Source organism: Branchiostoma floridae, chromosome 11 (genome assembly GCF_000003815.2).
Source record: "Branchiostoma floridae strain S238N-H82 chromosome 11, Bfl_VNyyK, whole genome shotgun sequence".
Lineage (NCBI taxonomy): Eukaryota > Metazoa > Chordata > Leptocardii > Amphioxiformes > Branchiostomatidae > Branchiostoma > Branchiostoma floridae.
The window spans coordinates 4,371,262-4,396,808 of NC_049989.1; the positions used below are offsets into that span (position 1 = coordinate 4,371,262).

Here is a 25,547-nt window from a genome sequence, read left to right on the forward strand (position 1 = left end):
CTGAATTGATTTTGATATATGGCTTAGACTATGTACATACCTGCCTTCAGTGTCAAAGCCAGTGTTTTGATATGAGTGTGGAGTGGTTGGTGCATGTTTAGTTTCGGGAAGGAGAAGGATGTCTTGAGGGGAGAGAAAAACAAAGAACTCCAGACAGAACCAGAGTTGTTGATTTATCTTTATCTTGCTGGCCTAACAATCTTGAATCAACATCACATTTCCTGTGTGGGACTGATCCCAGTTTACTATGTATCACACTTGCGTTAGAAGGATTGGGTAGATGTTTTCTGAGTCTTTCATCCTCTCCTGTATCGGACAGCATTTGAAGTGTTCAAATTTGTTATGAAAAGCATGGTGTGTTTTGTACAAAGCTTCTGGAAGAATCAAGGCAGTTATAGGAGCTCATATAACCTCCTTGGAAGAATACATACATGGAGTCTTTTTTTTAGGTTGTTGCTATATACATGAATGTACCTATATTAACCCCCCAAATAGCTGTTGCTAGAAGTAAATGGTTAAGATAGTGGGTTTAGCAAAGTGACGGAGAACAATGTCTGGGCATGTCTCAGCCACAACAACCTTGCCCTTGAAAACTATCCATTCCTGCCACCCAGACGTTTTAAAGAACCTCTTCACCGTAATATGAAAACAAAAGTGGTTGATGACATGCGGCTGTTTTGTTTGGACCAGCAGCAGGGCGTAGAAGGTGTACAGTGCAGTGGGTGTGTAAAGTAAGGATTCCAGCAGTGTTTGAACAAGAATCAGGGCAGGATTATGTGAAGGAGCCATTCTTACTCCTTGTGGACATGATCCCCTGTATTGGTCACCACACCCTTTGTATTTTACTAAAAGTCGTGACACATACGAAAGTTCAACACATTCTTCAAATAGCATAGATTTGCTGTCTGGCCAATATTTTTTTGCCTTTTCTGTGTCATGGATTATTTTGTATGTGTTTTGGATTGAGATTATTTGACAATTCTGGTGTGATGTACTAGTATGGAAGCATGGCATACTAAGCTGATGATAGTTGAAAATTGCAAAACCATTAGAGAAATATGTTCAAGTGTGAGTGAGGTAAAAGTAGCCAAGTTGTTTTAAGCTGGGTTCTTGATTTGACACAAAACACTGCCTGACCCTGAGCAAAAGGTGATCACTTGAGAAGGTTGTTCTTAGGTTTACCAACCAAGCGACATGTTATCAGTGCTTTGCATTAGTACATGCAGAATGTAAATATTTACAAGTATTGCTGACACATCTGGGCTCAGTCCTCAATGGGTTGATTAGCGGTGAATGGAGCTTTTCGTCGGCTACAGGAGCATGCGGCAGTGCCGCTTACCTGCCAGAAAACAAAACCTGTTGAAAGAAGTGCTTTAGAAAGTCTCGAGGGTTACAAAGGTGTCTGTTGACAGGACAGATTACATGTAGGTGTACCTACCTGGGACAGAGTGGTGTCGGAGTCGGGCTATATTTCTTACCTGACAAATTCCTTTCTGAAGTGTGACTTGCATCAGCTTTGTTTTAGCGTAGTTAATGGACAAATTCTGGCAATATTGAAGACATCTTTGGCCAAGACATGGACTGAAATTGATAATAGAATCACCACAAGGAAATTGACAAAACTCTTGTTGACAGTTATTATATAAATCAGTGTATATCATCCTTTCAAATGAAGAGGTAAAGCCAGCGGCACCATGTAGCTATCAGTCCCTTCTTATACCTGATAATGGTGTCCCACTTAGAAGAAAAGTAAAGCAAGCTACCAAGAAAACGTTATGCTTCTTCATCTGTGTGAGACTGCCCGTTTTATCTTACCTTTTTGCGTGTTGAAAAAGAATTATGAGAAAAAGGTTTTGTGGCCTCAATAAAATACTGTCTTGAAACACAATGTTCCTCTGAACATGCCCTAGGGATTAGCAGCTGTGTAGGTTTTGGTTAATTGAACAATAATAACAGGGAATTGTTAGGGTATTGTTGGCCCAACAGTCGGTAATGGTTGAGTGAGAACTTGTCAGGCACCTCAATTAGGAGCCATGCCTGACTGAAAAGCTGCACCTGCTGGTGGTGTCTGGACGAGAGTTGGTGGAACATTTCACCAGACCTGCTTTTGGGGCATTTTCAGGTACTTTTGTGTCCTTTCTGCTTGGTGAAGAACGTGTGTAGAGCTGTCAAGATGGCAGGTTGCTTTCACAAGTGTTTGAAGTCAGTAGAAATGGTGGGAATGAACCAATAACCACCTGCTGAGCACTTATAGATTTCCTAGTCCTTCAGGTATTCTTAGACTGTCGATTTTGTCATATTTACTGCAGTAAAGTGTGATTATAGCATACTGCCATGTGGTAGTTAGTGCCCCAAACAGGCAACCAACTCTCCAGTAATTACCACAAAATGTTGAGAGGAAAATGCAGGAATGAGGAAAATACTAATACACCAGGGTACCGTAGGGACAGTGTCAATGATTATCACTTTTTATAAATCGTTGATGTTTCTTCAAGTGGATTTTACTTGTGATTGAAGATCAATTGAATTGTTTAAGCTCTCCCTGAAAGCGAAGTTGAGAAGATATTGTATAGATTAGTTGATGCCTGCTGTCCCAGATGTGTTGTAAACAGTACGTAACTCCAAAGCACGTCAGCCTCGTCACAAAAGGGACTTTGACATCCATACAGAGCGGCGACCTTTGGACGTGACCTTGGTATTTATGCTTCATGCAACAAATTGAAGGAGGTTTTTATAGTGCACACTAATCTGTGCTTTTATGGAACTCCTAACCATAATGCCATAAGGGGACCAGGATGGATGACTACTATCATAAACCTGTCAGCTCCCTTCAACCAGGAGGCCTACCAGCTGTTTTAGCCATTTCCCTTTTAGGACCTTTTTAAAGAGGAATCCCATACTGTATATAGGACTTTTTACGGCCTCGTAAATACGTTAGTGCGTTTTTGTTGTAGTAAAGCAGGATTGACAAAACAAGTATGTTGAAATTGGATTGGTTTAGACGAATGATGGCTTGCAGAAATTGGTTTCAGTTGTTGCATGCTTCTTTCTTAAACTGTAACATTGACGTGACAGCTTTATGCCAGACAAATGGCATTACAAGGGTATTGAACTTCCTTCTGTAGCCTTTTTGCATTGTGATAAATGTTGCCATTCCATGATAAATATTGTTGATAAGTTTCGGATTGTTGTGCGTCTTGAGGATCTACCTAGATGAAAAGAAGCAGACATTGGGTTCTCTCCTTGGCAACTGCCTGGACTTGGTCTTTTCTCTTGATTATATCAGAGTCTGAGATGCCAAAGGACGTTGTAGTTTACCCTGGAAACAAGTTGAATTCATAGCTGGAGATGGTTGATAACCTACTCCAGGCTTTATGTACCCACACTACATTGTAACAGTGTCTTCCTTGTTTGTGGGTTTAAAGGATCATAAAGTTTTTACACCTAGGGCTGGGAATCAGTAACTGCTGCTATAACCTTTCTCATATTTCGCCCGATCTGTCTCAGGGGTATAGTTTCCAATGTTAGTTGGATACTTAGGTTTTTTGTGGGGCCATAAAAGCTTACAGCTTTCAGTTGGTTTTATTTTGTGCTATGTCTCATAAAATTTTACAGGTCTGTGTGTGTTTGAAATTTGAAGCCATTGCCGAGGTCCCATAAGAGCTTCTCACCTCTGAGCGCAGCCATCGCTCTGATTTGATGCAGATTTTAATGCCTCTCGACCAACAGCCATTAATGTGAGGTAACCTTCAGGTTCAATCACTACCAAATTGTGCCAGGAATTTACGGACTAGCTCGTGGATTTTACACAGAACGAAAACACTTACCAGCGTGGACATACTTGTGTATTCAAGTTGGGCATGTCCATTTAGCGGTTCCATCTAATGTCAATGAAATAGACCATCTCTGATTGATCCATTAACCAAAAACTCACCCCAATCGCACTTGCATGTGACCAAGGTTGCTGGTGATCATGGAAAGGAACAAATGTCAAGGGCGTTACTAATGGCTACAGCATACAGATGAGATTTGGCCTGTAATGTGGGGAAGGATGCATGACTTGATCATGATGATATTGAAGATGGGGTAGGGAAGGGGGAAAGAGAAACTTAGTATGATATTTTAGTCTCTTCCTTAGCGATATTTTTATTTTTTTACTCCTTTATTTTATTCTGTGTCCTTTATTCTCGAGGTAAGTGGCTGACAAGGTAGCACTCCCTCTCAGTTGTTCCATCCAGCCTTCCCTTCTGTTATCTATAGCCCCTGCTGATCATATACCAAAATAAAAAGTTATAAAACAAAGTTTAATCTGTGCTTACTCCCACATGCAGTTAGCATGGCCCACTCCCTTGGGTAAAGATCCAATCTTCCCTGTGCAGACAATTGGTTCTGGGGAGTTGACTTATCTTCACAAGGATATAAAGCCTTCCTGTAATGAAGCAAAACTGGGTTATTGCAGCCAGTACCACAGCTCTTAACCCCTCACCCCTCCCCAATTCCCTGGCGGAGCAGCCGACTAATGTAACAATTACAGACAGTGAGCGGGGAAATGGAAAACATTTTCCTATCTGGCCTGGGGGCCACGCGGGGCGAGGTCAGGTCAGCAGCCCTACGTGATAACACTTCCATTTGTTGGTAATCTGTAGTCGATCACTTCGCCAGCCTGGCCGCAGATCCAGCCCAGAATGGTTGCGGACCTTTTGGGGAGCAAGTCTGAGTATGTGCAGCCAAAATGACTTGACCTCTCCTGAACCTCCATAGCCAAATGTACTGAGGCACACTCCAAGTATATTTCCTATGAGCCATGCAAACAGTAAACATGACGACTACAAATCATCACATTGTATGAAAGAAAGCTGGAAAGGGTTTTGTCAATACTTGTGTGTTTGTAAATTTTGTTCATCGTCCACCCTGAATAATCTAGCTGAGATAGTCATCACACAGTGATGTGATCCAGTGATGTCCCTTCCAGTGGCCCTGAGGCTGTGACAAGTATAGATAGTGGGGTTTGCCTACAAGTCAATGGGCTCACAGGGGATTAATCTGTGTTGCCTCAGGCTGCCCAGTCATGTTTGGATAATGTTAAAATAGTACAGACAGCCATTTCCCTCCTCAGAACCCTCCCTGAGCCTGCTAGTGTCAAGTTGCCAGGCACCAGGGTGCAGTTGTCCTGTGGCATTGTTGTATTGGAAGCTGATTTTCACCCTGGATTGTGCAATTCCTGATTTCCCTTGTTGATAATTGGGACTGTGTGGGAAACAGCTGTTCACCGATCCGTGGCCCGGGATACCAGAAGGGCTGGCTCCACGTAGTGGCGTCCTCGAGTTCTTCGCCGCTGTGTTGGTAGCAAATCCGCTGGCGTTTTGGAGTGCCGTTGTCTTGTTGCTTGGCAGTGTTCAAGCGGAGAGAAAGCCTTTGTTCCCCCGGAAGGATTTGATGTGGCGATTTGTCAGGAGATCGCTCTTGGACGGGCTCTGTTCTGCGCTGTAGGAATGATTGTGTCTGCCGGAGATTTCACAGTCTCAGAGTTGGGTCGGTACTGACAGCCATTCTACAGATGAAAATGAACACTCCAGGCCCTTTGGATGTATCCATCATATTATCCAGGAACTGGGAGTAGAGGAGCAGCTCCTTACATTGTAGGTACTTCCAACATTTACTTCATCTATGTAGAAAGCTTCAGTAGAAGATATAGGGTATGCTGTAAACAGTTATTGGTACAAACAACAAACACAGGAAGGAATACATATGGGCTACACCAACAACAACCAATAATCCTATTAATACTAGGGGAAGAAGGATACATGTGCTTGGACAATAACCTAACTCCCATATTTTCTTAAATGCCAAACTGAGAGCTTGTCTGCAGTTTCTTTCAAAATTCTATTCTGCCCTCCCCCATTTTTCTTCCCGAACATCCGGTAGGTTATCGGTAAATATTGTTGCTCCGTCCTTGTTTTGTTTCAATGTTGTGCTTCAATAAGCACTCTATCCTTGTTGAATACACTGACAACATATAGGGCTTATCTAGTGACGTATCCGACTGTAATAGCCAGATGTGTCTCTGGGAAGTAAGAATTAAGAGCTCAATGGTGGACTTGTGGTGGACTTCTAGTAATGTTGTAGCCTTGTAAAGTAATCCGGTACATGAGCTTAGCTGGGCTATTGTAGACATAAATATATGCTACATGTAGGTAGTGATACTCCAATTGCAGTGACCTTTATTGAGTTTTATTCAAGGCTGCAGAAAAGACACGTCAAGGCAAACCCACAACAGCTGCATGCCTACTGAAACAAAAGTCATGCAATGATACAGACAGTTGGAAGATCCATTAAATATTTGAAATCCTATCCCAGCTGGTGTAAAGGGGGGCTGGGGATAGTCTTTGTTGTAGGTATGTCCGTACATGCTGATATGCTTGTTGGAGAGACACCCATATTGGCGATAAATATTTCACATGCCATAGAGGTCATCCTTGAACTGAAGTCCTGAAAGTAGGTTGTTAAACTCTGTGGGTTGATTATGTCTAATTATGCATGAAATTTGATTGATGTACTTGTGTCAAGTAGAGAAACCAGTCAGTGTTGATGTGATCAAGGAGGCCTCTTGCCTGATATAATTTGTCACGTCCTTGATCTTTAAATGGGTATGTCTGAGTAGAATTAGGTATTGTTAGCGTAAATTGGATATTCTAATGATGTATAGTTGCTTAAATGATTTAACTGTTTTTTAAATATCATTCTGTACTATAGGAAATGTTTCAATGAAAGGAGTTTCCCTAGATTTAATATACAAAAAGTTGAAAACAGTTCAAATGATTAGCATTATCCTGCTCTGTTTTTTTCTGTTTTTGCATGTGTCTACAAATTAAGCTATGATGATAATGACACATGGAGAGGTGTTTATTTGGACCCAGTCTAGCCTGATGTAGTCATGAGGTCACCCAGATGAACTGGAGCAGGGACCAATTTGACCCCTGACCTTCCACTGTGGACAGCTTGGCAGACCCACTTTTTCTGTGCTGATTGAGTCCAAGTCTAACCATCTGTCAGGGTGTACCTGCCAAGGGATAGTTCATTACACAATTGACGGGTCATTTCATCTAGGCATGGATGCCATTATTGTGAAAATGAGAGAAACTGAAGAATTGAAAAAAAAATGCTTATTGGCAAGAGGTATGCATGATAACCTGGCTGAAACTACTCTACTCTATTCTACTCTACACTTTTACAGTCACCAGCATGTATATTTTTTTATTGAAGATGAAATACATTTTAAGAACAGAAGGATATGCATTAGATGATTTAGTCATTTAATCCTAATTGCGCCCTTTGATTCAGTGACCAAAGTGCTCTGTCTCCTTGAATTCTGTAGCGAGACAAAGTAGTTATCCTGTAAAGCGTTGTTTATAGCTAGCTTCCAAGGGATGATTTGTTAGAGGGAGTTAGACGCCCCAGATTGGAACAGCATATTCCTCCTCAATTTGTGCATGTAGGATATTTCATCCAGCAAGCAGGGATGGGTTCCTCCATAATATGAATACCTATTAGTTGCTATGTGTCTCCTGGGAGCTTGCATGAGATGAAGGCTTTACAGCTGATAGCTGGTAATATTCTCCAAGGGACCCTCTGCTGTCACTCACTCTTCTGGGCAGACACATCACAGCTTCTGGTTTGGTGAATATATGGAATATTTTTGGGGTGACATCTCTGTCAGCTTCCAGTTGTGTTGTTTCTTTGTGGTGAACCGTTTTTGTTGTAGTGTCATTGATGTATAAGATGGTTGGAGATTGGTAAGTTTAGTTGGAGGTGTTATAGTATGTGTTTTGATCAGTCAAGTTCTTGTCACTGGTCTATTCAAGCGTCCACATCTGCGTAAAGCACTAAATGGATTTCTGTGTGCCCTTGCCAATTCCAGATCCCTAGCTCTTTGCAGCAGTTGCTTGGAATTACATTCAATTACGGCCAGCGAAATGTAGGAGGGGAATTGGGAGGGATTTGGTATCCAAAAATTGCATTTTGTGCACGACTTGGGATGTTCATTGTATCGAGCTCCTTCCGAATTGGCACCCTGGGACCACTGCGCAGTTAGTCATCGCCGCTTACGACAGTCCAGGGACTTTAACCAGCCAGGCGATTAGAGACTTTTAATAAGAAAGGATCCCTCAGCCTATTCCACTCAGTTGACTTTTATGGCAAACTGCAGGTGGAGGGTGTTATATGGGCACATATTACAACCAGGGGCATTAGGCCGCGCATTTGTTGTCAGCACGAACATCGTCAAGCAAAAAAACGACAGCTCTGGAAGTACCTCTGAGGATTCCCTCTCACCTGAACATAAATCTGTTCATCACTCACTGGAGGAAGATTTAAACTTAAGACAGATTTTTACTGCTCTCCATTGCATCCCCGGAGGCCAACTAGAGGACGATTATGTATGGAAGCATCTTTTGGGAAGCTATAAAAAAGCTGGAAGTCATTTGTCTTGTCCAAGGTAAAATGAGACTGAATTTATGCAAGGCAAACTTTCTGGAGGGCTGACAAGTTTGTCATGTTTGGTTTGATTTGAAGGAGGATGGGTCGGATGGCTGCCATCTTTCTTATGTACCCCTTGGGTAGATAAAGTTGTGGTTGACTCAACTGTCTGGGAAACAGGGATATCTTGCTTCTCAGATGATGATCCGTATCCCATCTGTTGCCGATCATGTGAACTTTATTTGCTGGTTGCTCTGTCTGTTCACACCTTTTTCTTACCATGTATACCATACATCATTTGTTGAAAATGTGCTGTAAAATGAAAATTCCACTCTGCTTTTACCTGTGTGATATATGACAGCTTAATGCGAATGTTCGGTTTTGAGATTTCACAAAATTTCACAAAAGCAAGGAAAGTATGCACATCACTTTTTCAAATGATTTGTAAGCTGGCTTTGCGTGCCTTCATTGTGGTGGGTGTGTCCCCCTTCTATGCAGAACATAGGGAAGTAGGAAGGGAGCTTTGGTACAAATCTTCTGAAGATTGGAACATAAGAGTCAGCTAATATGATACAGCTTTGAAATGGGTAAAAAAAATCAAAACTGAATGACCTGGAACCTCATTGATACCTTGTCTGGACATGCTTGTTATGGAAAATGAATTAAACTTTGAAGACAGAAAATGGCATTACAACAATATCATATTTGTTACTTTCTCCTTGACATCTCTGGTAGACCCTTGGCCTTGCCTGCAGATCACTGATACCTTCCACATGTCCTATGTCAGCCTCTGGCCACCATGAAAGGCTGATGCCCGCTGTCACCCTGCTCAAATCCGCCTTTGGTTTCTTCCAGTTTCAGCCTGCATATTTTCTGAATAAATAGCTGCCGCTGCTGTAGGGGATATGGGCTTCAAAGCCCCCTAAGCTATACACCACATACTAGGGCATGAGGGCTTTTATTCCTTGCCAAGCAGGCTTTCATGCAGTGTCAGTTCTAATGCCTCCAGCCTGTTTTGTGAATGTCGGTAAATCCCTTACCATCCACCCAGATCCTCTAGCTTTGGACAGGGCTTTAACTGGCTTTGAGAACTGCTATTGATAGCCAGTGTGACAGCCAGTATATGGGTGTCCAGTTTTGGTTATGGAGACATTTGTTCCTCTTGCCGACGATATTATGGTAGTTCTGGGTTCTAGAGTATACACATATCCTAAGAAAATTGTTCGTTGGATGTGTACATTATGAACTCTTGCGTTCACGAATGCAACTGGACAACTCCTCTGCTTCCCTGCTTCTTGTAGGTCACAGCAAGTGTGTCTGGACTACCTGGGTGGGTTTTGTTCTGCTTGGCTGTGACAGTCTGGAATAAGACTTGTTTGAATTTATCATTCTGTGAGGTGACAGAAGTGGTCAGAGGTGACTCTTAGGAGTCCCCATGTCCTGTGGAGAGGCTGTTTGTTATACCTAGTCTCCTGTTTAGAATGCTACATGGTAAAGTCAGTCTTTCTTGAAGTTTTTAGACATTTGAATGTAACAGTTTATCAAGTCCAGTGTTATGATTTGTGATGGGCAAGTCTGAAGTTCATGTGTATGCTAACTTGAGTAAATTAATTGTGCATGCACATTGTCAGGTGTGTATGAAATCATTATCAATCATTGGCACAACAGTGCAGAAGTTCTCTTTTCCAAGCCTCAGGTGTCCTTTTGATTCCTGCCAGTGTTTTCTGATAGTTGCCAGCAGTAAATACTATACCCATGCTCAGTGTGTGACCATTTGGCATGAAATGGATTTCAGTCAGGTCTAGTTATTTTTACTGTATTACCAAAACCAGATGTACATCTGGACAGAAGTCTTCACCTCATCTGAACGTCCTAAAGTATGAAGCATTATGACTGCTATGAGCAATACAGTGCTGACAAAGTGCTGCCTTCCATGAGGATTTGCCGAGTGTGATCCATGTTGCAAAAGTGCCATCTATCAGAAGTTGACCAAAATTGCAGCGCCTCACTATAATTCTGCAGTCAAACACATCCACCCCAGTGCTGACATCAATTTGAGGAGATTGCAGTCCTGTTTTATCTCACAATAGATACAATTCCATCTGTTGTGAGATCTATTGATAAACGTTTTTTCCACAATGCAGCCTTCATGGGTACATATGTTCACATGTTGATAAATGAATACACAACAAACTTCACACTATGTTCATGTCCTTTTTATTGCAAGCAAATTTTGATGTGTTGTGTCACTTCAACAGTATTTGTGTAAATAACCAACCTATTTTCCTTGTCTGTGTTACAGAATTCTGACGCAGGCTCAGAAAACCTCTTCAGAGCAGTCACCAGTAACCCACCAGTAACAAGACGTAAGTTCTCCCCTGAACTGTATTTCTATAATGCATGCACTAGAGATGTTTTTGATGTATGATAGAAATAAGATTTGTTTACTGGCATATGTTTATGCGTGAGATGCCTATGGGTGAGATACATCATCATTTTCATGAAGATTATTGGAATAAGTACTGTATCTTAATTGGCAGTAGATGACAATGAAATTCACATTTGAACTTCCATCAGTATAGAAGATTACTGTAAATGTATGTAATTTCTAATGGTTGTTGAACAGATAAGTACAATTTTTTCTGTTTTCATGAAAGTGCTTGCTCAGCACTTGAGGAGTGCAGTCATTCGTGTGTATAATCCAAGCAACATCTAATATGGCTTGCTCAGATTATTATGTATTTGATAGACAACTTATTTAATGGGTTAAGGATCATTATGCCTAAGAAAACAATGGACCACCCCTGTAATGATTTGGAGAGTCTGGGCCATTTGGGGATAATGGTGATGTGTATCTATTTCCCTGACTGTTTCTCCCTGCTCCCATTTCCTGTACAAGGGGCTGCGTGATTGGGAGCTATGGTAACTGCTTAGGACTTGTTACAGACCAGTTTGCTCTGCTGTCTACAGCAATTTTGCGGAACAATTTTCCTAACTGGTCTCATTATCGGTCATTTCCTGGACAGAAGACAGGCCTTAGCCTGATTGGTAGTCATAGCAACACCAGGGTCAGGGGGAAGGGCAGAAAACCGGCCATTAGAACTAAGTGCTGTGCAATTGCCGCCATTTCGGGTGGTTTTCGGGGGGAACACCATTTTAGTGCTTAATGGGGTGACGGATGTTAGATTCTAATTCTCCAAGGTCAAATTTGGATTCCAGATTTGATAAATAGAGATGTGTATGGAAAATTTGCACTGGGTGATTTAGGGCAACAACGAATTGTGTAGATGTGGACCAATCCAACAGTGACAGAGTCTTATGCTATGAAGTGTGGATACTCAAACGTACAAGACATTCAAACTGTTACTTCAGGGAACAGTTTTTACAGCAAGTGTCCTTGGATCGAATTCATCTGAGAGAATTGTCAGCCAGGTATGGGATATGAGAATCAGTTAGTGCGGTGATGTGCGGAAAGTTTTCGCAGAAAGGCCATCACAACACCAATAAAATCCTGCGATATGACTGGAGAGTGGTTCCCATGGTGAACATATGACTCCAGGACTCTAACTTACGGCCATGTAATAAAAAAAGAAACAGCCAGTAATGGTTCCAAAGTGGATGAAGGGCCAAAGGTCAGATGATGGAAGTTGGCACTTGCCCCTTTCAATTTTCCCATGTGAACTTTGGAAAGTACATCAAGTTTTATAGAGATCAGCCCATTGCGTGGTGGCCATTACTCCTGAAATGTCACCATAAAGGTTCGAGATTCTTCCTCCTGATAGGAGATGGTTTAAAGGTGTTGAACTCCATGTAATGGCAGGTGAATGGTCGTGGAAAGGTTCGCGGTGCAATCGTGTGTGAGCTGCCTAACAACCAGGAAAGTTTGAACTAGTACTGGACACCCCAAAAAATGCTTGTGAAATTGCAATACTTTGAGCAAGGAGGTTAAAGAAAGAGAGGAGAGCGTTCCTATTGTTCCGATCTTTGCCGCGAGTGTGAATCACATCGAAGTGCTAATTGCCCCAATCTGCATCTCGCCAGGCTAGCGTGGGCCTTTGTTTACGAGTCAGTTTCAACATCACTCGTCCAGGAACATCGATTTGGGGCCGGGATTTCAGCGATTTTGAGGATGATTCTCATTAAATACAGCGCTACTTTTACTAAGGAAACAGATATCAATAGTGACGATACTTCGCCTGAGGCAAGTGCGAGCATAGTTCCCCACGGGCCACAGAAATGTGTGTAACAACAAGTCACGCGGTGTAGAAGAACGCTGGGTCGGCTTTCATAGCCCAGGACACACGGAGCTATTTCATAGTATTTGTAAGAAGCTTGAGAAACGCTATGCAACTTTATTTTCAAGTCTGTCAAATTAAGATATCAAGCCATCTGTGTAAAAAAAATGCGTTCCTCGTGAGGCAAAAATTCCCTCAATACCGACAAAATAAATTTCCTCGGAAATATCATCTTGCTTCCCATCATTGCCATGAACATCCACGGAGCCCTCAGAGTACAAAATTCATGCATCACGAACAGCAAAAATCGATCGCAAACAGCAACAACAAATACTTATTTGGCACACCCAAGCCCACTACTATCGTTGAAAAAAAGTCTCTTTTGCGGGGCAAGCGTAATAATTTTTTAATAGACACATGAAGTAGAGAATATTGTTCATAATTCTGAGACAAAAAAATCGGGGATACAGCGACAAAAATGCCTGTAAATTCACTCAACTTGGTCGCACAGCGCCGAAACAAGTATCGACATGATCGCCATCTTGGTCTCTCCACAACAGTACTGTTTGCACACGTCACCTTCGCTTCCCAAATAAGGAAATCTGCGGAAACTGCGCTCATCTCGCTCGCAGTTCGGCAACCCTCGGTCGTCCTCGGCCGGGATCGCGGTGCATGACGTCATGGCTGGGCTCATGTGATTGGCTGACACGTCCGGGCTCATCAGAAATGGCGGGAAACCCCGCGGCCATCATGGTCATCAGAGACGCGCCGCCGGATAGCGGAAACAATGGGCCCGGAGGGTCTGAACAATAGCCCGCAGTGGGGTGTTAATGACTGAGCTCTCTCCTGTGATTCTTTAACCTCCTTGCTTTGAGCTAATTCCATAATCTTATTTTACAGTAAGCAAGTAGGTTTTGGGGGAGACAAACTGATTAAGCATCAGATTCTGTCAAACAGTGAAAATATTTGGACAGCAGTGCTTACAAATTGCATGAAATATTATTTGAACTTTACACTAGACTACTCGAATTGTAGCTCAAACCCTAGGGATTCCTACAATCTTATCCCAGACGCCTAATAAAGTTAGCAGTGTCCAATTTAACGTACTTTCCCTTAACAGATGCCCTGAACAAGTTGTAAAGCTGGTATATTGTCCATCAGGGTGAGATAAGTCAGATTACAAGAACAGTTTGAGCTGACCTGGGGGATGACTTTAGGTGCGAGCGTAATGTTACTGGTCTGTGGGGGAAAATGACCTTTTCTTACAAGTAGACACCAGGAAGGGTCAGTAGTTCAGCCGTCAGGCAACTTGTGTCCATGTGTATCGTAAAGGCATGCATGGCCCATAAAGTGAACAACCAGGTTATATTAGATTTCACTAGGAGTTGTGGATGCTTCAACAAGAACCAGTGCACAGAGTTGGTCTTTCTCTTTGTTGTTTTGTCTACTGGAGATGCGTTGGATATGAACAGTAACTTTGTGGAAAAGCTGAGAGGTAAGCTACATGTACCTGTACGTATTGTTGAACTTTTCACATTGAGAATATACTAGGCTGACATTGTTGAACTGTTCGCATTGACTGAGAAAAGACCATCCTATTTTACATGTATGTGCTACAGACTCAATCAAACTAAGCAGGATATTTCACATGTAATATGTTTTGACTATGTCTAACTTGTATCCTTTAATATTGGAGTGAATGACCTGTAAGTATGCGGAAAGGAGAAGTTTCTTTCTTGACCTCATTGGATGTAACACTTCACAAGGCACTTTCGTAAAGAATCCTGCTCAAGTCAAGAATTCCAGGGCACCTGGAATTTTCCTGTCAACAAGTTCCAGCCAATTAAGCTTCATATCTGTGGGTTCTTTCATCATAGGAGTGCTCGGTTATCACCTAAACCTTATCATGGCCTTATCTGTGCTCCACATGACCAACTTCCAATTCCCTCGCCCTCCGGAAGGCCAGGTTCATGGCTATGTGTGCAAAAACTCTTTCATTGCCTTTTCAAGCTCATTACTTGGTTGACTTAGGATGGTCTCGAGTTTCAACGCAGCAAGGACTTGCACTTTGTAAGTCAAGCAATTATGTGAGGACGTCCAACGTGGTATGCAAGCAAGGGAGGAAGGGTGGGTGTGTTTGGCACACAAAGTTATTGTGGTGCCCTGTTGTATGTTTTCCTCTTCGTGATACAGGACCGTGCTGTTTTCTGTCTGACACTTTGGTCGGATTTCAGCGCATTTCAGGGCATTCCAATATGTTACACACATGTGCAGGGCGGACGTCTCTTGTGTGTGCTGAACAGTTGTTTTCTCCAGGCCTCGGGGTCGGGGTTATAGCAACAAGGGCGATGGCAACATTTCCTGGGAACTGACAGGCCCAGAATCAACAGAGGGCAGCTCCTTGGAGAGGGTTCTGCTCTACAGTTTCCTCATGTTCAATCACTCAGACCCTGACTCAGCTTTCTTACCAAATTATCCCACATTTTAGTTGTAATATGGTAAGAGCTTATGTCTCTTTGGGATTAGCTGTGTATTTGTGTCAGTTTTACTTCATTACAGTCAAGGTCTGATGTCGTGCAGTTGATAAGAAATCGTCTGTCTAAGCGTCTTGCTGAAAGGTACGAAACTGATTTCTTCCTATCCCTGCTAATGGCAAAAGTGACTGTAACATTAAACTTAGCCCTGAGATAAAATGTCTCCCAGCAGGAACAATCAGGTCAAGGGGTCATGGGGATAATCCCACTGGCAGTTACTATTAAAATTCCTCACTATGAAGGCACTGATACCAAGCCAGTAGTGGAAAGGTATTTCCGACCGCTGGTCCCAACACTTACACCCCAGACCCTGGCATTTCCTCTCCAACAAGAGCCTGCAAGGCTGCTTTTCCTGCTAAATACGTCAGACATGACAGTTCCTTAATCCTGTGTGTTAGTCTCTTAATTAGAACTGAAGACCATGACATTTGCTGGTTAGAAGATTGTAGCTCTGTCAATGAACTTCCCAAACTTTGAGCCTTTGCCAGTAGAATGACTTGAAAAGTTATTAGAATAAAGAGAAACAGCCCCGGTAATGTGGGTGGTATTCTGCCTGATGTCCAACAACTTTGCAGCTTTCCTGCTTCTCCATAAACTGAAGTTTCCCAGGTGTCTGGAAGTGTCATTGCCAAATAGGCCCAGACGGGTGCTTCAGAGGGTCAGGCTGAAAGGGAAAGTGGTTGTAGAGAAAGGGAAAGCTCTCGAGGTTGTGCCATTAGACAGACAGTAGTCTGTGTGGTATATGGGTGGCCATTGTGCTAAAAGGAAAAGACAAGAACACTATCCGCTCCAGGTAAGGAACTTTCGTGTTGTTGACAATGTTTAGGTTAGTGAAATGACCTAGGAGTTGGCCTTAAAATGCTGTATCCATCTCTCCTTTCACAAGGTTGACTGTATCAAATGTCGATTTCAATGTTAAAACAGACTGAAAAGATTCCTGAACTTTCTCCATCAGCCTGAGGTTTGTCTCCTAAAATTTCACACCTCAAGGCAGTTGATTCTTTCCCAAGACTCTGAGAAAGAATGAGGTATGATAAACTGGACGCATGTTGAATCCCTGCCACCTTTTTGAAATACCCCATTTCCTGGGAGTATTGTAGGGAGAATTTTCAAGATGTTGCAGCGAAACTGTGAAATAGCTGATCAGTGGGCGCTGAGCAAGTCTGCTGTTCCATGCAGCCCACCCACCTGCATGTGTGTTATCTTTAATCTCCATGTAGCTACTTCAGAGGCACACTCTGTCCTGTGTCCATGGCAACCAGGGGATATTTATTCCCCCAAGAGGTGCAGGGTTAAGCTTCAGGCTTCTGTCCAAACCATCCTCCCATCTGGACCTGGTGTTATGGATTAAGTGCATTAGTGAAGGATCAGCCCCTTGCTTTGAACCTGCCCTAGGTTAACCATAATTGTTAATATGGGACATTTCTTAAGATTACACCTTTACAGCAGCGGGATTGCAGGAATGACAGAGGAGCAGGTGGACAAATCAAACTAGAAACTGCAGTTTAACTCTGATAGTCCTGCTCTGCTTACCCTGGGTAGTTATAAGATGTACCTGAAGTGAAAGTTATTGCTGTCAAGACGTGGTTCTACCTGGCCCAGGAAACCTGTGCTAACAGGTGATGATAGGCTGGCTGTAGTTATCCCCAGTAACAGCTGTTTCTCCCTGCCTGATTTACAGGTTAATCCTCTGACCCCCTCACAGCAAACAGACATTACTCACTACCCTCCGGGGAAACCAAAGGACCAGCCGCCTGCTTAAAGTTCTTTTCCAAGGCCAAGGAACAGAATGTTTTGCTCGGAATGGGTTTATGTTGGCTCCTGGTTCAAATGGAAAGCATCCCATCAGTTAAAATCAGTTTTGCCCCCGACTGTGATTTGTTGTTCCTTCTCGGAAGGCAAAATTTCCTTGGCCATGAACTTGATGAGGGTTGAAACAAGCAGTGAGAATATAGAGATACAAATGAAAGAATGGTAAAACTTCACAATGCTATTTATTAGGAAGTTTTCTGCAAATGTACAAATGTAAGAGTGGGGTTCAGAGTCAGCAAGCATATTGTGTCTTTCTGTTTAACGTTTCTACTCCTTTAATTTTTTGCAAGAAGTCAGGGAGTTTAACCAATGATTAGCCAAATGTCCATACAAAGAAAACAAAGTATGAACATGAGTTTATAGTACAGATCAGAGAGAAAACCATCTCAAATTAAATCATTCTTTTTCCGAATTTTCGTTTTCTCTGATTATTGCCAAGAAACTGCCCCAAGAACCTCATTTGCCTGTGGGGGCTGCTTAGAAAAATAATCACCATCCCAGGGTACATAACCTGGGGAATAAGTCACAAGGGCCAGAGATAATCACAAACTTTTGCCATAAAAAGTAGTGCTAATTGGTGTAAACTTGACCTCCTGAACATTTTCGTGTTAGCTAGCAACATCTGGGATACATTTCCTTCATTTATTTGTTGACTTCAAAGTTCTTCAAACCTGTTCGCAAGGTCCTAATTGGAATTTCAGACACTCGGAGAAAGTTCCATGGAGACTTGTAGAGGCAGGAAACATTCACGACTTTATGTGATACTAACTGCAGCTGCTTTCTTTTTCCATCAACAAATATGTTTATCACCAGTACCTGTTCCTTCTCTGGCAATTTTGTAGGCCATGGACAAAGTTTGAAATGTAGGAATACTAGTCTACATAGCTGCAAGGAGTAAATGCAAGAAGTAAAAGTTGCAGGGAATTTTTGTACAGTGCTTCTTAAGCCCCAAGTATGTTCATCAACCTTCTGTCCTATCAAGTTTGCTACCAACTGGAATGTTACTTCTGTATCAGAGGGATTTTGAAAGAGCTCTTTCCTTTGATAGTCAGTCAGAGAACCTCCCAAAGGAAGTCTCAACTTTGAGGAGGCCAAACAGCAGGCAGGAAATCACCATGATAATGAGGTCCTCAAAGGTCGTGACCTCACCTGACCATGTAGGGTCAAAACAAACAAGTGTTGCCCTCTGATGCTGGTGGCATGAAGAAGGTGTGGATACTTCTGAGTAGGATGTCTGACCTTAGCGACCTCTGTATCACCCAGAAGGCCCTGCTTGGGACACTGTGCATGTGTTGAGCTGCAGGGAGGTGCTGTGCAGTTGTTTGTATCATTGTATGTGTTACAGCCACCAGGTGAGCCTTTGTGTTGTTACTCTGTGCAAGGAGGTTAGCTTTTGCTGTTTGGTATCTGGATTATAGAATGCTTTGCCTTGCATCAACACTTTGCAAAATATAGAGACTCTTGGTTTAACTTTTGAACACAATGTGCGATATAATTTGTTTAAGACATGAAGTCTGAAAGTAGAGATGAGTAGAAACAGACAGAAATCGGTTTGTGGCTGCTTGAACCCCACTGTTACAAAGCTATAGGACAAACAACTTATTGTAATAACCTGAAGTAACCTTATCTCCTGTAAGTCACCCTGACAAGCTTACTGTATACTGTAAGTGATTTTACAGTTGGGTTATTTGTAGGTAGACCCCTCATCGCTGCCCATGTATATCTTCAGGATTGATTTGCCATGTTGTCAATGCTATTGTCACATCGACCACTTTGGTTGGATTGTTTGTAGTTCTAATCACTGAAAACTGTCAGAGTATCTGTGTAGGATTGATGTGCTATGTTATCAGTGCTGATAGCTGGGTCTGTCTGGGCCAGTGTGTGTTTGGTCCCCTGACAGCAGCTGTCTGTCTGAGGGGGCTGATAAGACTGATCAGATGTCTGTCTGGCTTCTGTTCCCGCTTATCTGCCAGGTTTCATGGTTTATCTCCTCACTTCCACTGCCCCAAACATTTCCTCCAGGGTAGTGATATCTCTGCTATAGTGGGTGTACAAAGGATGTGGGCTGATACAGGATTTACATATTGATCTGTCATCAGATTAGCATTGATCCCAAGGACTCCCAGAAGCACCTTGATCCCTCAGGGGGATTGGCAAATTGGGGGATTTTGTTCTTTTCACTGATAGACAAATGTTCCTGAGTTTCTGGCCTCCTGGTACATGGTACTACAGTTTGATGAGTCAGGGATGGTCAGGGACATGTGACCTGGGTGCCATCCTAGTTAGTTTTCTGTGGCTCCCTGTACTCAGTGCTGAACAACTGGGTTGCAGTAGGAATGGAGCAGGAAAGTGAAGTGATGACACGAAAGAAGAAGAAGTAAAAATGGGAGCAGTAGAAAACTTATTAGGATGGCACCCAGGCTAGATCTACGAGCCACATAATTATACATGTAAAAATGAAATGGCAATAATATACAATTCTGGACATGAAATACAAGTGAAACTTTAATTCTGGACCTCAATAAGCTCAGAATTCATCTTCAAACAGTTCACTAATTGATTCTTTCTTTCTTTTTATTCAATTATTTAATGAAAATGTTGTAGCAGTGCCACATGGAAGTCCTCTGTTACTGATCAAGTTTCTTCAATCTCATCAGAAAGAATTTGAAAGTATAACAAGGCTTTCTTGACACAATAAAGAGCTTCAGATATGGAACTGGTATGTGAAAGAAAAACGAGGAGGGAAAAACACACATCCTGCTGTGTGACAGGTCTTTAGATAAGACAGGTTGATGTTTTGACTGGCACCTCTGTAAGCAGACCATCTACAAATAGCCCACAAATAAACAGGGAGATAAACTCAAAACCATTCTTTCATTGACCCTTCTTTTAGACGTTTCCTGATGTCAGCCTGAGTGATAAGATGCACATGTAGTTCACATGATCTTTGATAAATAATATGATGAAAATGAGTCTATTAAAGTTGAAACAATTCATCCAGATTCTATGATCATGATATGATACCAAAAAGTGTCTAGTTGTGTTTGGTCCCCTGTACATGTACTGTGTATGGGCTAGCTGGAAGTCATATTGTCTTACTGCTATGAATGATGGTCTATGCATTCAAAGGGAAAATTTCATAACATTTTTAGCTATTTTTTGTGTGTATATCTTATCTTTGGTGGAAGCTCAGAATGGAAAACATAGCGAGCGGTTTCTTTACTTTTACTGTTGACTGACAGTATCTTGTCTTTCCCCTTCCTACCCTGTGTGTGGCTTGGATACATGTATAGACTTGAAGGAGAGATCAAACATCAGCAGCCTCAACTGCAGATGCAAGGGCACATGATAGCATTATGCTGATTTGTGATTATCTTGCTTGCCCACACTGTGCATTCACCACTTTGATGATTTTATACAATCACTCTGTTGCAGGTTAAATGATGGTCAGGGTCTCCCGTATAATATGTGAGCTAAATGCACACATAAGCTTCCTCAAGGCCTTTCAGTAAGAAGCTTTTCCTGCAGCGTAAGTTCTCCAAATTATTAGTGTTTGGAGCTGATCTTTATTCCTATCATTCAACCATCAGTTGGATTGAAGAATGTGTTTCCAAATTCACCCCTGTTGTGTGGAGCAGAGCATTGAGGAACCCAAGGTCAACCCAAGGGCTGGAAGGTCACCAAATTTGTTCACACTAATTTCCACCCAGACTCCCGGGGTCGTGGGGTCAATTGGTGGACTCAATGCTGGGGCTGGTCCTGATTTTCGGGCTTAGGTTTAGGGAATTTTTCATTTCTCCCTCATTGTCAAGAGTAACAAGGTTGTGTGTCTTGGCATGGATGCTCCTGATTAAAGAATTACTACCAAATCAGAGGCAGATGGTGCTGTCTTTAGGGATGAAGAGCTCTTAAATCTGGTTCCATCCCCTTTGCCTCGCTCTCTCCCAGTATCAACCCCCTAGAGGTTAGTTACCTGTGACCATCTGTTTATCACCAACTGGACATTTCATGAGTAACCAACTGATAAGGCCATGTGGTAAAGATAGGGAGGAACTATTCCACAGCAGATATGATAAAATTTTTGTTGGTAATTTACTGGTCTTCAGTGTTGAAAATGTGCAGAATATGCTAAACTTTGTTTTTGCCCAGTTTTCATTTCTCATTTTTGCCCCAGTACAGTATGCAGTTGCAATTTGTCATCCGAAATTTGAGCCATATCTCCTTGTCAGTTCTCCACAGCATTTGCCCATGACATGATATTCACAGACAAGTCTCATCTGAAACCCCCTGACCTTACTCCTCTTGGCAAAGCAGCCAGAAGAAGTTGTAAATATGTGAATAGGTATCTCCTCCTCCCAACACAAGCCGGGATTGCTGAAATGAATTGGCAGACTTTCCAGGGCGGTCTCCCATGTGCGTTCGGGGTTTGTCTCCCCACACATGAGGGATTAGAGGTCTTAGCTGTGGATCAGCGCAAATATTTCGGAGCTGACCTGAGCAGCCCTGAATACACAGACGGACATTTTCCGCACCTCCATGCTAATTTCAGCATGTGTGTGTAATTTATCCTTGCCATGACCTCTTAAACTGGGCAGACACCCATCAGTTCTTTGGTTTGTGGTAGCAAGGATAGCGTCATTCCTGTGACATGTAAAACCGTCACATATAAGTACATGTTTATATATAATATATTGTAAGGTATTATGGTACCCACAGATATTGATTCAATGAGGTACATTCGTTAACTATCATGTCAATTAACGTTATTGGAATTTAAGTACTGTACTTCAAACAGTCTCAATTGATTTGCATCAAAGTCTTCAGAAAAAAAACATTTCATATTAAAAATGATAATGATAAAAGGCATATAATTGTTTTAAGCTTAACGATTTTTGAAGCCTTGCAGAATTTGGCTATGTTCAGGTTGTTAATGTTAGTCTAACAATATTTGTATAACATGTGATCTTGTGTTGTACATGTATTTCATGTTTGCTTTCAGTCAGCTCACCAGTCAATTAGTCGGAACAAATTGGCAATAACAAAGGTCTGAAATTTGTGAGCCAAGAGCACTCAAGCTTCAGCCCAGTCATTTTTCACTTATTAGACTCGTCCTTTGGAGACATGCAGTATTTGACAAGGCTTAAAAACAACTCCTTTAAACCAGACTCTTGTAATGACGAGGATGATAATATTTTGTTTAGTCTTCTGTGGTCAAAATCCAATTATTAAACTAAATAAAATCAACCTCGGTGGGTGGCATGAATAAAACCACTGCTAATCTTAGTTGTTTGTATCCTGCATAACATCGGATCTACAGTAGGTCTACTAAGTCGACTTATCTCCAGAACACTGAAATTACAGATCTTGGATTTTCTTTCAATAATCATAACGTCTTCCATCGATCTTGTGTAGATAATGATATTGATTTCTTATATGATGTTATGCCCTTGAAGTTGAGCACAACGCTTTAGTAATAAATCAAGTGACATTTGCTACAGCAGTATTGTTGGCAATTGTCGGTTCAATTTTTTTTGTATAGGTGGGTGCCATGGACCAGTGTATTGTCCTGCGTTTGCCCTTGGCCCTGGTGTATTGGGTGGGTTGTGTGCTTGCCAGGGTTCACAGTCAGCTGTGATTAACCTCTGATCTCTGAGTTAATTAAACCGGCTGCCAACGAATTCCCCTCAAATCTGTCAGGGTCCCGCTGGGACCTCTCAATGGGAGGCAGCGGATCTGGGGGAGGCAGGGTTAACTAAACCAGACAATGTCAGACTTGGGAAGGCTGCGGCAGACTGGGGAGCCAGGGACACATTCTGTGTTGCTGTTTGCCTCTACGCCTGTCATCCATCACTAGTGGGGCCCCTCAGTGTGTGGAAAGCAGCTCCCAGGGACGACTGGGGCAGTTATCCAGGCCAGACCTGCTGCAAGAACCATAATTTCTGGAGGGCTTAGGTCTACTCTGTTGCAGCTCTGACTTGACTCTGAGCTTTGGGAGGTTGCTGAAGTTTCAGGGATTGCTTACAACTTCGTAGGAAAGCAGTGAAGTGGTCTTGGTGTCTGAAATAGGACAACTGGAGCTGTGGTGAAATCTGATGTCTGCCATTTTGTGCCTTGATTGACACACCCAAACAGGATCTGTGAGTACACATTGGCAAGGTGTGGAAGGCTGAGTGAGTGTGACTCACTGGTCGCACTTGTGGACGGCACACAGGCTGCTTTTGTTGGATTACTTGTAGACTTTCCCCAAAGCCCAGTCTACGCTGGATCGTCATGCTTCCCTGAAGACACTTCTTGTGCCACACAAGTAAGTACAGTTCGTGCTCCTCTGGTTGACAGTTTTGGACATTGTTTCCACCACAAGCTGCTGGAATTCTTGTGAGAGAAAGGACAGTGAGGAGTGAAGACCCATCACGTGTCAGTCATCCACGGGTCTGCCTAGTCCCGGATCAATTGCCGCGTGGCATAAGACAAGATATCGGAACAGTGACTGAGACCAGAGAACTTGCTGAAACTGAAAGAAGATCTTCCCAAACCTGCTTGCTCCTGTTTCAAACTCTTGGTGACAATGCTATGATCTCCTACCAGGGTTCCATTGCTATCTGGTCCCCCCAGGGAACCCCCCTCCCCACCCTGGATAGGCTACAGGCACAGCAAGGTAGGTTCTAATCTTAGAACAAAGGTTGGATTCAGAAGGTTATTATGTACCAATTTTGGTGAAGAGGGACTTCGAACACACTACTCTACTCTCAGCAATGCTTTCTACTGTGTGATTGTCTATTCCGTGTAAGAGTAAGAAGGAACACTACAAAAAAAAACTTTTTTTTGGTAGTGCAGATGGAGTTTTTATTCCTTTTCGTCCTTTTGTTTATGGAATCAAAGTAGCTCATCAACATTTGGGATACCGTCATACGAAAAGTATTTAAAGTATCTTATCTTCTTGCTGTTTAGGTCCAACACATAAAGAGACATGTGTCCATTAAGTTACAGATAGGAACTTCATTGTAACACTGATAAGCCTGTTGTGGAAAGGTTATCGCAGATCTGTGATTCAGTATGGATGATTTCACAAGTAAATTGTAGAAAATAGGCTTAGCAGGGCAGTGACCTGTGCAGATGCCAAACAAAGTCTGCAGTATTGTATTGTCAAAACCAGTTCAGTATGGAGTGCAGGGACTGTAATTATCCTATAAGCATCTGCGTCACATGTCCAGATACATTAAATTCTACAGTACGAGTACTTTGCAGATTGGATGCTGAAGAAAATGTAGACTAAAAATTTCCCGAAGCCACGCGTTAACCCACCACCTGCCCCAATATGTTTAGGATTCTCCCGCTGTGGTGCCAACAAAACATCCAAAATACCAGCTGCTGTGGTAACAAATGACCTTGACTAACAACAAATATAAACCTTGTTGTAGCTGTGACATGGTTATGATATTGCAGACCACCCATTCTTTCTTATATATCACAATGGGAAGTTGACAATACACATGCATGTTTATGATGTTAAATCTTCGGTTATTATCAGCTTATGTCAGCTTTTAGAACAGATACAGGCGTATTTTCCCGGTGGTGTTCCATTGTCCTTGGATGCTCATGCAGTGTTGCAGCCAGTGCATTTTCCAATGAATTAAGCCTGTCAACACTAATTAACTTGCCAATTGGCAATCAGCACCAAAATAAGATTACACCCTCCCAGGGGAGTCTGGGGGACTGGTGTGTGTCAAAATGAACAGGAGATAATTTGTTTAGTGAATTTCCAGTGTGAATATTGACAGAACCATCGCCATGTCATCCCAGTGCTAATTCAAATTGAATTTTCAAAACATGGAAAAGTCAGCAGGGCAAAATTGCCACAAAAATATTGGTACAGGTATTGAATTGTCTGGTACCAGAAGATTTCTTTTGTTTGAAGTGAATTGTTCACCATGTTGCCCAATATCATTCAGGACTGTCTTCAGCTTTTATTATTTTGTCCCAGTCATTTATTTGGAGGCCATGTTGTTATTTATCATTCTCTTAAATCTGTAAAAGCACATAATTAATATTTTCATCAATCCCAGCAACCAAATTTCTGTCTCAGGATGGAGGGACGGGTCCTGTAGACAGGCATTGACTCAATGTTCTCATACCTATATGATATTTAAAATCTTTGTCACCCAGAGTGGTCTGTGACAATTTAGTGGTGCGTCCCTCGATGTGTATTGTTTAATAAACTTGTCAGTGAAGGTTTATCTGCCTTGTGTGGATATACCAGGGGGATTAGCCCAGCAGACAGACTCTAATCCTCAGATAAGTGATGATGATCCAAGGCAGGTGGTATCTGCATTCCTTCCCTGGGTTCCATGGGCTGGGAGAAGACATGAACTATTGCAAATCCTTCGGTACTTCTATTACCAGATATATGAAAATAATCTGTATCATATACCCCTTGCTTATACCCTGAAAGAATTTATTTCATATTTTTAGACATGATTTAGGCAGCAACTCA

The 25,547-nt window shown here is 42.2% G+C and overlaps 1 protein-coding gene across 17 annotated transcripts in view; it reads left to right on the forward strand.

The window, feature by feature from the left end:
- The window catches only part of LOC118425676 (autism susceptibility gene 2 protein-like), a 219,655-nt gene that overhangs the window by 173,617 nt on the left and 20,491 nt on the right, over nt 1–25,547 (forward strand). For 15 of the 17 annotated variants that reach the window (XM_035834692.1, XM_035834694.1, XM_035834693.1 and 12 more), the window contains one exon: nt 10,778–10,841. In XM_035834692.1, the coding sequence (XP_035690585.1) occupies nt 10,778–10,841 (64 nt within the window). Of the gene's footprint in view, nt 1–5,088; nt 5,640–10,777; nt 10,842–22,776; nt 23,712–25,547 lie in introns of those variants that run through there. The other 2 variants (XM_035834707.1, XM_035834708.1) reach the window with 2 other exon arrangements.